Source organism: Mobula hypostoma, chromosome 14 (assembly GCF_963921235.1).
Source record: "Mobula hypostoma chromosome 14, sMobHyp1.1, whole genome shotgun sequence".
NCBI lineage: Eukaryota > Metazoa > Chordata > Chondrichthyes > Myliobatiformes > Myliobatidae > Mobula > Mobula hypostoma.
Window position 1 is genome coordinate 43,969,557 of NC_086110.1, and position 15,016 is coordinate 43,984,572.

General features: G+C 42.2%; 1 protein-coding gene across 3 annotated transcripts in view; it reads right to left on the reverse strand.

The window, feature by feature from the left end:
- Positions 1–15,016, reverse strand: part of spire2 (spire-type actin nucleation factor 2) — a 104,068-nt gene that overhangs the window by 35,865 nt on the left and 53,187 nt on the right. For all 3 annotated transcript variants that reach the window (XM_063067031.1, XM_063067030.1, XM_063067029.1), the window contains exons 5-7: positions 14,273–14,350; positions 5,784–5,948; positions 2,552–2,638 (exon numbers count right to left, since the gene is read on the reverse strand). In XM_063067031.1, coding sequence (XP_062923101.1) covers positions 2,552–2,638; positions 5,784–5,948; positions 14,273–14,350 — 330 coding nt within the window. The remainder of the gene's footprint in view (positions 1–2,551; positions 2,639–5,783; positions 5,949–14,272; positions 14,351–15,016) is intronic.

The following is a 15,016-nucleotide window of genomic DNA, read 5'->3' on the forward strand; positions in this document are numbered from 1 at the left end:
CCGGATATTTGGAGGGTATGGCCCAGATCCGGGTCAGGATCCATTCAGCAGTCTTATCACAGTTGGAAAGCAGCTGTTCCCAGATCTGGCCGTATGAGTCTTCAAGCTCCTGAGCCTTCTCCCAGAGGGAAGAGATGAAAAGTCTGTTGGCTGGGTGGGTTGTGTCCTTGATTATCCGGGCAGCACTGCTCCGACAGTGTGCGGTGTAAAGTGAGTCCAAGGACGGAAGATTGGTTTGTGTGATGTGTTGCGCCGTGTTCACGATCTTCTGCAGCTTCTTCCAATCTTGGACAGGACAACTTCCATACCAGGTTGTGTTGCACCCTAGAAGCTTTCATTTGTTTAGATCACTTGTATAGACATGAAAATATTAAACTAAAGAAAATAATTTTAATGATATGTACTTAAGGTTGTCCACATTTGTCTTTCTCCCAATATTCCAAAATCCTTTAAATTTAATTTGTACTTTCTTTCCCAATACAGTCTAATCTCTGTATCATCTCACTATCCCATCTCTTGGTATCAGATGTGGGAGGGAATAATAAATAAATCAGAAAATGGCCTAATAATACAGATGGCTGTGGGAATTAAACACTGGATGCTGGCCTCCACAATGCTACAGTGCTGCCCTCAGTGCAAAAAAACCTATAGAGAGCCTCTGGACAAATCAACCGTAATGAGCAGCGCATCCTGTTCGCTATTGTTGGATGCAAAGTCTGAGTCAATTGCAAATGGAGAATAAGATGAAATTATCGGAAACTGCAGTGATGCCTCAGAACTCTGCTTTAGATCTGACGTACACATGACATGATCAACAGTTACTCTGTGCTGGCTTTAAAACATAGCATCTGCAGTAGAATTCTTTTAAATGTCAAAGTCTCAAAATATGAAGTACATAGACTTCAAAGGTCCAAAAAAATCAGCAATTTTCATTTTAGTTAATTAAATGCATGTAATTAGTCCAAGTCAGAGATCACAAAATCCTTAAGGTGGAGCAGTAGAGACATGATACACATCGACAATTAGTTGTATTTGAAGATAATACCCAGATATACATTACAATGTTTTCCAGTGGTGATAGATGTTAATAGTCAAATAGGTTGGAGACTGCATTGGTTAAGCAAGTACTAGAATAACTATGTCCCAAGGCAGTCTAACAACTGATGGAAAGTGGCAAGCCAGAGAATACAGAAGGAGAAAGCAGATGGAATATTGATTTCTCTTACCAATAAACAAATTTTACTCTCCCTTTTCTCTATTTCTCACTCAGACCTTTTACTTCTCACCTGCCTATTACTTCCCCAAGGTGCCCACCCATCCCTTTCTGCTACTCTCCTTTCCCATCAGATTCCTTCCACTCCAGCCCCTGAACTTTCCCGCCCACCTAGCTTCACCTATCACTTTCTACCTAGCCTTCTTCCGCTGCCTCCACCTTTTTATTGTGGCATCTTCCCCCTTCCTTCTCAGTCATGATGAAGGGTCTTGGCCTGAAAAATTCCAGTCAAGGTGCTGCCAGTGTACAATGCTCCTTTGGTCGACATCTTCCGGACAGCTCACAAAAATATCTTATTTCTTTTATGCCTGTTTTTCACCTTAAATGTGTTTCTAGGACTGCTAGAGCCTGTGATTTACAGATTGGAGATTGTTTGAGTGATCCAGCCTTTGCTGTCTCCAAGGCGTTTCCGGTAAGTGAGTGTGTACTCGGACGGCTCTGATGCGAAGAAATTTCGAGATGGGCGCGAGCCGATGTTCGACTCCATCTCGCCATTTAAAGTGTCCATTAATCACCGAGCAAAGTGTTAAGGCATTTTGTGACATCGAGGCAAATGCGGAAGGTGAGCAAGGATTTCAGTGCCGACTGCCTGATTTTGATAGTTGCTGCAGGAGTCTGTGAGTAGCCCATCGCTGTGTGGCTTGCTGTGGCAGGCAGGTAGGCCTCTCTGCCTCGTGTGGTGTCCCCCTCTTCTCTTTCGAAGAATACTGGTGATATCATAGGATGATATCGTGGTTCTGCATTTATGGACTGTGGACTTTTTCCAGACATAAAAAAAAAATCGCACATTCCTTTTCCGTTTTGTTGTGCAACTGGAGGGAGTTTGGGGGTTAATATTCTGTTTGTTTTTTTGTGGGGGGCAGGGGTTTTCTGCAGAGGGTGTAATAATCAGGATGCTGTTCTTTTTTGTATGGGGGAGTGGGTTATGTTTCTCTCTGAACGACTTTCATGTTCTTTCTTGGTTATCTGGAGAATACAGATGGTTATCTGGAGAATACAGATTTCAGAGTTGTATATGGATATGTGCTTTGATAATAAATGAGCCTTTGAATAGCGACCATTTATTAATTTCCAGGGATGCTGCCTGACCTGCTGAGTTCCTCCAGCGTTTTGCGTGTGTAGATTTGGAAAACAAACTGATGTGGGGCAACGGGCTCAACCGTCTTCACCAAACCTACCGTGACTAGCAAATAAAATATGAGGGAAAAACAAAATCATGAGAGGGAAAAAAAAGACACAAACAATGCAAGTTAAAAGATAAAGACTAATCGATCCTACCGGTTTTAATGGAGGCCGTGATCTTATAAACTCAAGAATGAGCTCATGGGCATTTTTCTTCACGCATGGTGGGATGTCACCATCAACCTGCAAACAAATGGAATTCTCATCGAGTTATTAAGTGATCTAGACTACTAAGGAATATCATAGCAACAAAGGAAGCATCTAAACAAATCAGCAACCCTGACCATTATGACAGGCCTACAATTGCTTAATTTTTCATCTCATGTCCAGAAGAACAGTGCAAACCATGCCATAATTTAAGCTGGAAAAAGCATTTTATTGTATTTATTCTATTACTAAATGCACATTATATACTGTGTTAACTTATAATTTACCTAATTGCTTTGAGCAGAACACAACATATGAAGGGAAAAGCATTTCTGAATGACTACACATAGTATAATTGTAGATGTTTTTCTAAATCCAAGGATCAGTGGGAGGAAAAAAAATCAATAGCAAGTATATGCAGGATCCAATATTACTTGAAAATGATATACAATCTTTCCAATATCAGTGTTCTTTATGCTGAAAAATGTGATAATGATGGAACTGTGAAGTAATATGCAGCAATTTAAAATTTATTACATATTGACAGAAGTCTATATAATTTCCCTCTACACAATACCATTCTTTATGTGAGTAGAAATACAAAAACAAAAAAAAATTGAAAATGAAAAATTAGAAAAATGCTTTAAATACTGGACAGGCTAGGCAGTATGCAGTGAAGCAGAATTCAGAGAAGCTGAATTAATGCTTCAGGTCACTAAGATTTCATCAGAATTTGAAGAAAGAATATTTAGTGTATTATGAGCAATATATTGCTCAAAATAAATTTTCATTTTAATCTGCTATAATTTAATTAACAAATTTATGCTCAAATATCAAACTAATATTTCTAGATATAAACAAAAGCAGATACTGAGCTTACTGCAAATGTACCCGAGTATCACAAAGGAAAGAATCAAACAAATAGCACAGAAAATGTGAAGATAAAGACATTTGTATGCCACTTGTTTTTTTTGTTTTCAGGAATTTAAAACTAAAGTTACTACATGCGGTGTGTTCACTACACTTTTAGCATTGTTATTTTGTTTTGGCTCTGCAGCCAGATATCTATTCAAAAATGTTAATTAACAGAGTTAATGGTTCTCTTTTAGGTCAATGTTAAGATAATAACAGAAAATACAAACTACACGAGTACATTAAAGAAAACATTTCCAGACTGAGGGGAAATGAGGGGAGGTGTTCAGCTAACTGTTCAGCATCATTTAAAAATACATGAAGCCTGTGCTATATTCCTTTCAAAAATAATTTACTTTGTTGGAAGGCTGTTGACAAAATTCTACATACAAGATTTCTTGTGCCTCAAAATTTAACAAAAATCCAGACAAAGTTTTGCTTGAATAATCAGGAATACTCAGATCAAAGGCTAGATGGGAGTGCAGTCTTGAACAGTGTTTGGATATTGAAGAATCTGTGCTGCGTTATTTAGCTAGAAATTAAAATTATCTGCAGACCAAGCACTTGCAGATGTTACCCTTGACAAAAAAACTATGCAACAAAACCATATACAGTACAATAAACTCTGATAAATCTGTCCCACTTACCAGACCATTGGATAATATACCTATTAATACACTCACATTTTAATTCACCCTTTGTTTATACAACAGTATAATGAATGTTCCATTAAACCAAGTTTCAAGGGTGCCTAGGAACCACAGCTCCAGTGAGTTTTAAGGGAGCCCAGATGAATCTCAGTGGACTGTGGGAAATGTTACTTGATGAACCTGGTGCCAAACCATCAGGATTTAAAAACCCACGTTTAGTAGATGACTAGAGCTTTACCGTATCTGAAAAATCTAAACTGTTTCAGGATGATGTAAAAGTGACTCATACAATTAATTATTTTGGGGTGAATCTTATGTTAGAATATAGTGCATTGGACCATGCTGTTTGGGCAGCAAGATGAAAAACAATTAATTTTCCAGTGGTGTCAGTTGTTAGTGGGCATACTGGTGTTGAACGTCAACTAGGACAAGCAAAATTTAGTGGACCTCCTTGAAAATTGCCATATACATGTTAACCACAGAAACAGGCAATATATTTGACAGTGATCACCACTGCTATCTCACATCTCCAGGGATGGAGCTTTATCCTGACCTTGGTGCTGTCTGTGTGGAGTGACTACATGTGTTTTTGCGAGATTCTCTCACTTCTCCTGCTCATCCCCAAACCAAACAGCTCAAAGGTGTGCTGGTAGGTTAACTGGCTACCGTAAATTATTCCTCCCTGAAGGTATGTGGCAGAAGTATCTGCATGTGAGAGAGAAAAGGGTCAAATAGCCTCTGTGTCACAGCAAGTCTGTAAGTTAAAAAGGAAAATAGAACTTAGGTTTCAATTTGTTCCAAAAGTCCATGTCTCCGATAACTAGATCTTCTCTTGGTAATGGAATGTCAGTCCAATATAAGGTTTGAAACCTTTTGACACATGGACAAGAGTGATACCCAGTGAACCAAGCAGACAGGGTACATTAGGAAGAATGCAGAGTCAGGGTTATACAGCACACAAACAGGGCCTGTGATCCTCAATGTCCATATCAATCTCCAACATTAAAATCACGTTATGGCACACACATCATCACCTTTAAAACCTTGATAATACCAGAAATCAGACTCAAATACAAATAAAGGCAGTGTTCCAACAAATGATCTCACAAAAAGAGTACAAATCCAGAAAAGTTATCATCGATAACATACTCATAATGGCATGAATTCTGGAGACCGGACACTTTAAAAGGTATGTTTAAAAACAATTTAAAGAATTATTGTATTCAAAAGATAGTAATACTTGAAGCTAGTCATTTGGAATCATTACATAATGAATTAAAGTGGTAGATAAGCTAAAAGCCACTTGTTCCAAGGCCATTAAGACTGCAGAAACCTTTATAGTCTTATACTTTCCCATAAATAAAAGTTTTAAATATTAAACATGCATAAATTCAGGACAGTAGCAGCATATCAAGATTTTACAGCACCGGAGCTATTTAGAAATGTTAACCATTTTATAACGCAGAATTAAAAAAATTGTAGGACGAGTGCTCTCCAAACTGCAACTGGAATCCCTGGACTGTTTTCCAATGATCTGCTGATTTCCAGTACAGCACCTGATTTGACCATATCGGAGTGAAAACCAGGTCTGTGTTACCATGTTAATATTTTAATCTTACCATGACTTTGCGTAGTTTATATTTCCGTGCTTTAATGTCCTGCATTAACATCTCAAATGGCGTAAGTTGGTATTCTGTGGGAAGGGGGTTGTACTGCTTTTCTTCAACTTTCTTAAGTTTTACACCATGGCGGAGGTCTCGCATCAGCTGTACCCAAAGACGAGCCTATAACAACAAAAGGGAACAATTCCCAAACATTTCAACTTGGGAACCTTTGGAATAGGGGTCATTTGCCCCATTTAAACCCTTAGCTGAATAACTTTTACATCTTATCCACATGGTGATCTGATGTACCCCAGAGACAGTCCTTTGTCCAATCCATAACTCCTGTTTTCTCCACTATTTAAAACCATCTTGTTTTCTCACTTTCCCAGTTCTGACAAAGGGGCTTAGGCCCAGATTATTACCCGTGTTTTTTTAAAAACAGGTGCTGCCTGCGCTGCTGAGTTTCCAGTGTTTATATGACAATACCCACTTCACTTCATGCCCCACAACACTTGCAGCCTCCCAGGTCAGTAAACTAACAAAAGATGTACACAGTGACTGTGGTTAAAGTGTACTGAATGGACACAGGGAAAGTCAAAGTAAAGCACTGCCTTGCAGTAGTGGAAAGTAAACAAACCCTAGCGATAAATTCAATCTGTTCCTAAAACGGTGAAGTTCAAAATTTATTATCAACGTAACCATATACAACCCTGAGATTCATTTTCTTGCAGGCATACTCAATAAATCCATAATAGAACAATAGATACAATGAAAGAGCGCACCAACATTGGCATTCAAAAAGTCAACAAACTGTGCAAATACAAAACAAATAATAAATAAATCAGCATTAAATACAGTGAACATGGGTTGGAGAGTCCTTAAAAATGAGTCCATAGGCTGTGGGAACAATTCAGTGAAGGGGCAAGCGAAGTTATCCCCTCTGGTTCAAGAGCCTGATGGTTGAGAGATCCTGAACCTGCTGGAGTCCTGAGGCTCCTACACATTCTTCCTGATGGCAGCAGCAAGAGAACATAATCTGGATGGTGCAAGTCCCCGATGATGGATGCAGCTTTCCTGCAACAATGCTTCATGTGGATATGTTCAATGGTGGGGAGGGCTTTATCCATGAGGGACTGTGGCATATTCACTACCTTTTGTAAGATTTTCCATTCAAGGGCATTGGTGTTTCCACACCAGGCTATGATGCAGCCAGTCAATATACTCTCCTCCACACATCTGCAGAAGTTTGTCAAAATTTTAGATGTCATGCCAAATCTTTGCAAACTCCTAAGAAAGAAGAGGTGCTGCCATGTTTTCTTTCTAATTGCACGTGTGCTGGGCCAAGGACAGGTCCTTGAAATAATAATTGAGGATTTTAAAGTCGCTAACCCTCTCCACCTCGGATCTTCTGATGAGGACTGGTTTTCTTGTCCTGAAGTCAATATTCAGCTCCTTGGTCTTGCTGGCATTGAGTGAGAGGTTGTTGTTATGGCACCACTCAGCCAGATTTTCAATCTCCCTTCTATATGCTGACTTGTCACCACCTTGATTCAGCCTGCAACAGTGGTGTCATCAGCAAACTTGAATATGGCATTAGAGCTGTACTTAGCCACACAGTCACAAGCACAAAATGAGCAGGCCAGGGGACGAGGCACACAGCCTTGTGGCGCACCTGTGCTGATGGAGATTGTGGAGGACATGTTGCCAATTCGAACTGACTGGGGTCTGTTAGTGAGGAAATAGAGGATTCAATTGTGCAAGGAAGTATGAAAGCCAAGGTCTTGAAGCTGTGACAAGAATACACATAGATTAAGATGTTAGCTGCCCTGTGCTGGCACCAGTGGGATCAGCAGTTGGTCTGCCACCTGTCTTCAGAAGAGAGAGAGAGATAAGGAAAACAATGGAGCAGCATTTGGAGATGTTAATGAAGGAAAGAGAGCTGTCAAGAGCGGCTCCCTCCTTTGAACCCTGAACTGTTTGAAGTGATGGACAGGCAATACCCCAGCAGGGGGGATAAAAAGGGACAGGTTCGCTAAGGCGACACACACGACACCCGAGGTAACGAGACCCTGGAAGTGATGTGTCTCTCACAAGTCGGTGGGAAGTTTTGAAAGGCCGGTTGCGGGACCAGGCCATAGACGCACAGGGTGGAAAGGCACGATCGCCGGGAACCTGGTGTGTGTCCACCTTTGCCTGGGTGCCGGGTTTACCGCAGGGAAACGATCATATCTGGAAACGGAGGGGTCACGGTCGGTGACCTCAGATGACATCACAAAGGACTCGCCCGAAAGCTGACTGCGAAGGTCTGTGTGGAAGCCTCGAATATTCATTCGTTTTGCTCGCTCTCTCCTTCCCCCCACTGTCCATCGCCACGGCAGCGATTACTGCGAACTGAACTGAACTAAATTGAACTGAACTTGGCATCGCTTTGAAACTTGTCATTTACCCCAGACAACGATAGAGCTTGATTGATCCTGTTATCTTAATTCGGTGTACATGTGTGTTTATCATTGCTGAACTGTTGCATTTATTATCCTTTTGATTAGAGTACTGTGTTGCTTGTTTCTTTAATAAAACTTTCTTAGTTCTAGTAATCCAGACTCCAACTGAGTGATCCATTTCTGCTGGTTTGGCAACCCAGTTACGGGGTACATAACATAAGTGGGGTTCTCGTCCACGATTTTGAACGCTAAATTTGGGACGGAGTAAATTGATTGGGTCAAAATTCCCGAAAGAAAGAAAAGACAAACAGCAGAAATGGAGGCTGAGGAATTTATAAAGGCGCCAACCTTGGAGGCATTAGAGGATGCCAGGAAATCGGAATTGGTAGCTGTGGCCAAACGGTTGAATCTTGCTCAGGGGAAGTCGACAATGAGGAGAGAGGAGATACACAGAGCTATCGTAGAGCACTTTGTACCTAAAGGTGTGTTTCCCCAAGGCAAGCTGGAGGTGGTGTCTATTGAAAAACCTGCTGGAGACGCGGTACAGGTGCAGCTTGAAAAACTGAGACACGAGCACGAGTTCCAGGTACGGCAGTTGGAGCGAGAAGAGAAAGCGAGGGACAGACAGTTGGGGAGAGAAGGGAAAGAGAGGCAATGGGAGCGAGAAGAGAGAGAGAGGCAGAGGGAAAGGGAATTCGAGTTGGAGAAGTTAAGGATAAGGGCGGAGCAGGGGCCCGTGCCGAACCAAGGTGGAGGGTTCTGGGCGACCCAGGAGGTTAGGCTGGTTCCCCCATTTGACGATACCGACGTGGATCGGTACTTTCTCCATTTCAAAAAAGTTGCTACCAAGTCAGGACTGGCCGAGGCATAAGTGGGCTGTTTTGCTTCAGAGTGTACTGAAAGGGAAAGCCCAACAAGCTTACTCAGCTTTGTCCGCAGAAGATGCCCAGAGATATGAGGTGGTGAAAGAGGCCATCCTCAGGATTTATGAGTTGGTCCCGGAGGCATACCGGCAGAGGTTCCAGAATGCGAGGAAGCAGTGGGACTGCACGTATTTGGAGTTTGCCCGTGAGATGCAGACATATTGTGAGCGTTGGTGCGCCTCGAAGGGGGTAGAGGGGGATTATGACAGACTGCTACAGCTGATCCTGATTGAGCAGTTTAAAGGTTGTGTCCCTGAGGGTATGAGACCCTACCTCGATGAGAAAGAGGCAGCCACGTTAGCCGCAACTGCTAAGTTAGCGGATGAGTATGCGTTGACGCATAAAATGAAGTTTGCCCCGAGTAAAGGCTACCAGAAGGGTAGTCAGGACAGCGGGGAGAGTCCGCCAGAAAAGTCAGAAAGTAAGCCGGGGACTAGTGAGAAGGATAAGGTAGACCGGGAGCAGTCTGGTAGGAAGTCTCCTGGGGTCGTCTGTTATAATTGCGGGAAAGTTGGACACTTTGCGTCCAGGTGCTTTGCCCCAAAGAAGGAGACGGGAAAAGGAAGAACGGCGATTTTGACTGGCTGTATTGAGCTGGTAAACGAACCGCTAGGAGAGGACAGGTCTGCCAAAGTTCAGGAAGGGCGCGAGAAGTTTATCTCGGCCGGATTGGTGTCGGTGAAGGAGGGGTTAAAACCAGTTCCAGTGCGGATCTGGAGAGACACGGGAGCGTGTCAGTCACTGATACTGAAGAGTGTATTAGAGTCTAGCTCAGAGACCCAGACTGGGGAGGTCAAGGTCAAAGGTATTGGGGAAGGGACAGAGGCCGTCCCTTTGCACCAGATACACTTACAAAGCAACCTGGTCTCTGGACTAGTCACGATCGGGGTGAGGTCCGAATTACCGATGAAAGGCGTGGAAGTCTTGCTCAGTAATGACCTCGCGGGGGGAATCGTGTTCCCAGCCATGAGATTGACAGGTCAGCCTGCCAGCATTAAGGCCCCACCCATGGACTCACAGGTTCATCACGGGACCGCGGTAGTAAATTTAGCTGAGACGTTTCTGCCAGCCTTGTACGAGAAGGGGATAGAAAGTGAAAAGAAGGAGTATAGTGAAACAAGAGGTAGTGAGGGAGCTGAGACAGACGTAGCATTAGCCAGGAAAGAATTTGTGCAGGCGCAGGAGCGAGACGAGGGGCTGATGGTTTTGGCAGAGACAGCTCTCTCTGGCGCAGAATTAACAAGGGAACCAGTAGGCTATTGTGTGGAGGAGGAAGTGCTAAGGAAGAAAGGGAAACCAAGTACGGTACCTGCAGATGAGGAATGGGGGGTGGTGCAAAAGAGTTATGGGGATGAGATTTTTAACCTGGCCCCCAAGGTACCTCCCGGTGGACATTTTGCGATGCTGGAGGAAACAGTTGGTGGAATCATGAAAGAGGTTTACCAGCTGCCCAGGAGGAAGGATGTTATTGATTATGACCGACGTGAACTGAGACGGTCACAGGCTTTTGATATGCTAACAAACCTAGTCGGTGTTAGCGTGGAAATCAATGAAGCTAGGGTCCCCCTGATAAGAGAAAAAAAACATTTTGAAAAGATGAGTATGGTATCGACCAGATGGGAGAAGGCTATTGTTCTGACCAGCTCTGCTGATAAGGTCTCTCCCTTAATCCCCGAACAAAGCGACTCTTTAGGAGAAGTAATTAAACGACTCACACACGTGTGTTTGATTGTCCCGAGGCGATGCAAAGAACTGGGACGTTGGGTGGTGCTTGTTACACTAGGTCAGCCTAGCGAGCAACATTCCTATAGAATGAGTAATTCGGTGACGAAAGGGCTGACGAACACAGGTGTGTTGGCGATGTAATACGGCTGTCTGAAGCCAGCTTGATAGTGAACCTTGGAAAAAATGAGTTCAGCCACACGAAGGTCACTTACCTGGGAACAGTGGTGACACAGGGGCAGCTGGCAGCGATGCAAGCTAAAGTGCAGGCTATCTCTGACATCCCAACCCCGACAGACAAGAGGGCCCCCAGAAGGCTCTTGGAGATGGTGGGGTACTGTAGGAAGTTTTGCAATAACTCTGCGGTTACTACCCCTCCCCCTCCTACTAAGCCCTTGCGAGAGTAAACTAAGTCGGAATGGGACGACCCTTGTTATTGTGGTCCGGGATGAAACCCAGTGAGAGGTTACATTGATGGCAATTCATCAGTGTTTTTGGCCACTGTGAAGTTTGCTAAGTTGGAGCCTGGTCTAAGGGATTATTAATAACACATATAAAAGGAACAGAAAATGTGATGGCTGACTGTCTGTCAGGTGTTGACAACTTCAAATTCGCTGTATTAGCCAAATAGCTGATAAAGATGTATATTTGTGTGTATCAAATGATGTATTCATGTTTGTAATTTTTACCCCGGTAAAAATCCTTGGGGGGGGGGGGAAGAGGAGGAGTGTGACAAGAATACACATAGATTAAGATGTTAGCTGCCCTGTGCTGGCACCAGTGGGTTCAGCAGTTGGTCTGCCACCTGTCTTCAGGAGAGAGAGAGATAAGGAAAACAATGGAGCAGCATTTGGAGATGTTAATGAAGGAAAGAGCTGTCAAGATCAGCTCCCCCCTTTGAACCCTGAACTGTTTGAAGTGATGGACAGGCGATACCCCAGCAGGGGGATAAAAAAGGACGGGTTCGCTAAGGCGACACACACGACACCCGAGGTAATGAGACCCTGGAAGCGGTGCGTCACTCACAAGTCGGTGGGAAGTTTTGGAAGGCCGGTTGCGGGACCAGGCCATAGACGCACAGGGTGGAAAGGCATGATCGGCGGGAACCTGGTGTGTGTGCACCCTTGCCTGGGTGCCAGGTTCACTGCAGAGAAACGATTGTATCTGGAAACGGAGGGGGTCATGGTCAGTGACCTCAGATGACATCACAAAGGACTCGCCCGAAAGCTGACTGCGAAGGTCTGTGTAGAAGCCTTGAATATTCATTCGTTTTGCTCTCTCTCTCCTTCCCCCCACTGTCCATCGCCACAGCAGCGATTACTGCGAACTGAACTGAACTAAATTGAACTGAACTTGGTGTCACTTTGAAACTGGTCATTTACCCCTAGACAACGATAGAGCTTGATTGATCCTGTTATCTTAATTCGGTGTACATGTGTGTTTATCATTGCTGAACTGTTGCATTTATTATCCTTTTGATTAGAGTACTGTGTTGCTTGTTTCTTTAATAAAACTTTCTTAGTTCTAGTACTCCAGACTCCAACTGAGTGATCCATTTCTGCTGGTTTGGCAACCCAGTTACAGGGTACGTAACAAAGCTTATTAATTAGTTCATTCAGGACAGTACATTTAGGACAAATTAAGTTAATTCAGGAAAGTAAATTTCGTACAGTACATTCAAAATTGGCTGACACAGCAAATTCAAATTGATACCCATCCCTGACCAATGGGAGGGAAATGTGTAAAATTCAGATCAGATACCTGATTTTTAAAAATACATTTTTTATTTTCAAACTTGAGCCAATACAGTTGTTTGTTTCTTCAAGTCACATTCCTCCATAAAGCAGATTAAACTAGTATCTGTGCTGCGTTATTTAGCTGGAAAATAAAATTATCTGCAGACCAAGCACTTGCAGATGTTACCCTTGACAAAAAGCTATGCAACAAACCCATATACAGTACAATAAACTCTGACAAATCTGTCCCATGTGTGCCCATTAACGAGGCCATTGGATAATATACATTCCTTAGAAAGTCTGCATGGACTTCCCTGGTGTTTCCACCTAGAAAGTACAGGTGTAATGAAATGCAGATCTGAGTGGCAATGATTTAGCTTGACACACAGAGAAATGTTACTTATTGAATGCAAACAGCTAGTTTGCCTTAAATGGAGTTGAGTCATCTTCTTGGCAAAAATGCTAAGTCATTTCAGTGAGCAGTCGAGATTTTGTCACATTGCTTTGGTTCTGCACTTGTACATAGGCCAAACCAAACAGATGATAGTGTTCCTTCCCAAAAAGAAGAGGTGGGACTCTTCCTAGTAACTTGGTAGAATCAAGGACATCATTAACAATTTAACTACCTCTGAATAACTAGCCTGAAAAGAAACCTCTGCAGCTCAGTGGTTGTGAACCTTTGGACTTCTGTGCCTGGGTGAGTGGATATACGTACAAGCCAAAGACCGATAGTTTCCTGAACACTGAAGGAAACTGATATATTGAGGAAGAGGGTCATTGGATCAGGGGATACAGAAGGAAAATGGAGGAGAAGTAGAAGATCAGTTACATATTTTGTTGGGACCTGGGCATACTCAGTCTGTAAGCATGGCAAGAGTGTTTCCCACTGCTGATGACGTATTAGTGATCTGCAACATTAACCCCTTCTTTTTCTTTCAATTGAAACTTAAACTTGCTGAGTAGTGCAGTTGCTCTTAATTTCATGATTTTATTGAATATATTCATGCTCCGAGTGTTGCCTTTGTTCTCTCCTACTTTTATTTCTCTAACAGTACAGAAAAAGGCTCCTCTCTGCCCACCTCATACCCACTAACCCAATCAATAGTCCTAATCTGTATTAAATTTCATAAATTGCTAGGAAACTTAAAAGTTTAGCTTGTCCAACAAGAAAGATCAAATACAACAGTGATGGTGCACTGCACCTGATTTTAGACTTGGTGGAGAGATGTTTTAGGCTGGGAAAACTGAAAATGATGAGATTAAATTGAGTATCATTGGGACAAATTTGGTTAAGATTTACAACATGGTTCCAAAAAGACAAATAAATCAGAATAAAGTCCATCTGCTTCCCCAATTAATAATCCAAATACCTTTTTAAACAGACAGTGATAAAATTAGTGAAATACTGTTGTAGAGTTAAATGCCTCAAAAATATCAGATTTCTTCAACCGCTTTGGACCTAAACTCCAGTTCACATCTGTCTGACTTTATCACAAGGATTAAGGAGAAAGTTTAGTATCAGATAACTACTGCATTCAATGTAAATTTATAGGAAACCTTAGACTTGTGCGAATGATAGATTTTACTTGCAAGTTTCAGAAAGGAAATGTCATCTGACCAAATGAAGTAAAAATCTGGATCTTGAAATGTTCAGTTTTGAAATCCACAAATAAAAAACTCACCCAGTCTGTGTGGTTGAGGTTGTCCAATTCCACCAGTGGGATCTGCTGTGACTCTCCAGTCTGCATCTTCTTCAGCAACTGTAATACAACACAAGTTAGAACATGGGTACAAAGAAATTCCACAGTAATACTTTTAAAGTACATGGGAGTCAGAGGAAGGATACGGGGAGAGTGCTGTAAGGTGATGTTGAGGTCAACATTAAATGAGCAGTGATCTTATTTAAGCATGGAGCAGACTCAAGAGGCTTATAAATAATAGTGATGATTAGTAATGATAAATAATTCATTACAACATCTCCCTGAAAAACTATCAATAAATCAAACTCAACAGAAAATGATTCCAGAATGAAAATGATAGATAGTATTTCATAATTTAGATCAAGGCCACTGAATTTTAAGATGCATTTAGACTTATTTTAGTCTTTTGGAGTTTAAGTCCAGAACAAAACTCCATTCTGGAATCTCTAGATATTCTGCTTTCCCCTGAAAACCAGGAAACACTCACGATTAGTAAATTCCCACTCATGATTAGTAAAACTGTTCCTACACATTTGTTTTGCATATTAAGAGAGATGAAAGGAGGATGTGTTACCACCCTGATGCCAGGGATAAGGATATCATTGAATGGCTGCAGTGACAAGTAACAGATTTTATTTTTAAAATGAATAGCAACAACACATGCAGAAAAAGGGATTAAATCCTGCAGGCTTGCTTTGAGTTAACCAAAGATGAGAAAACAGAATC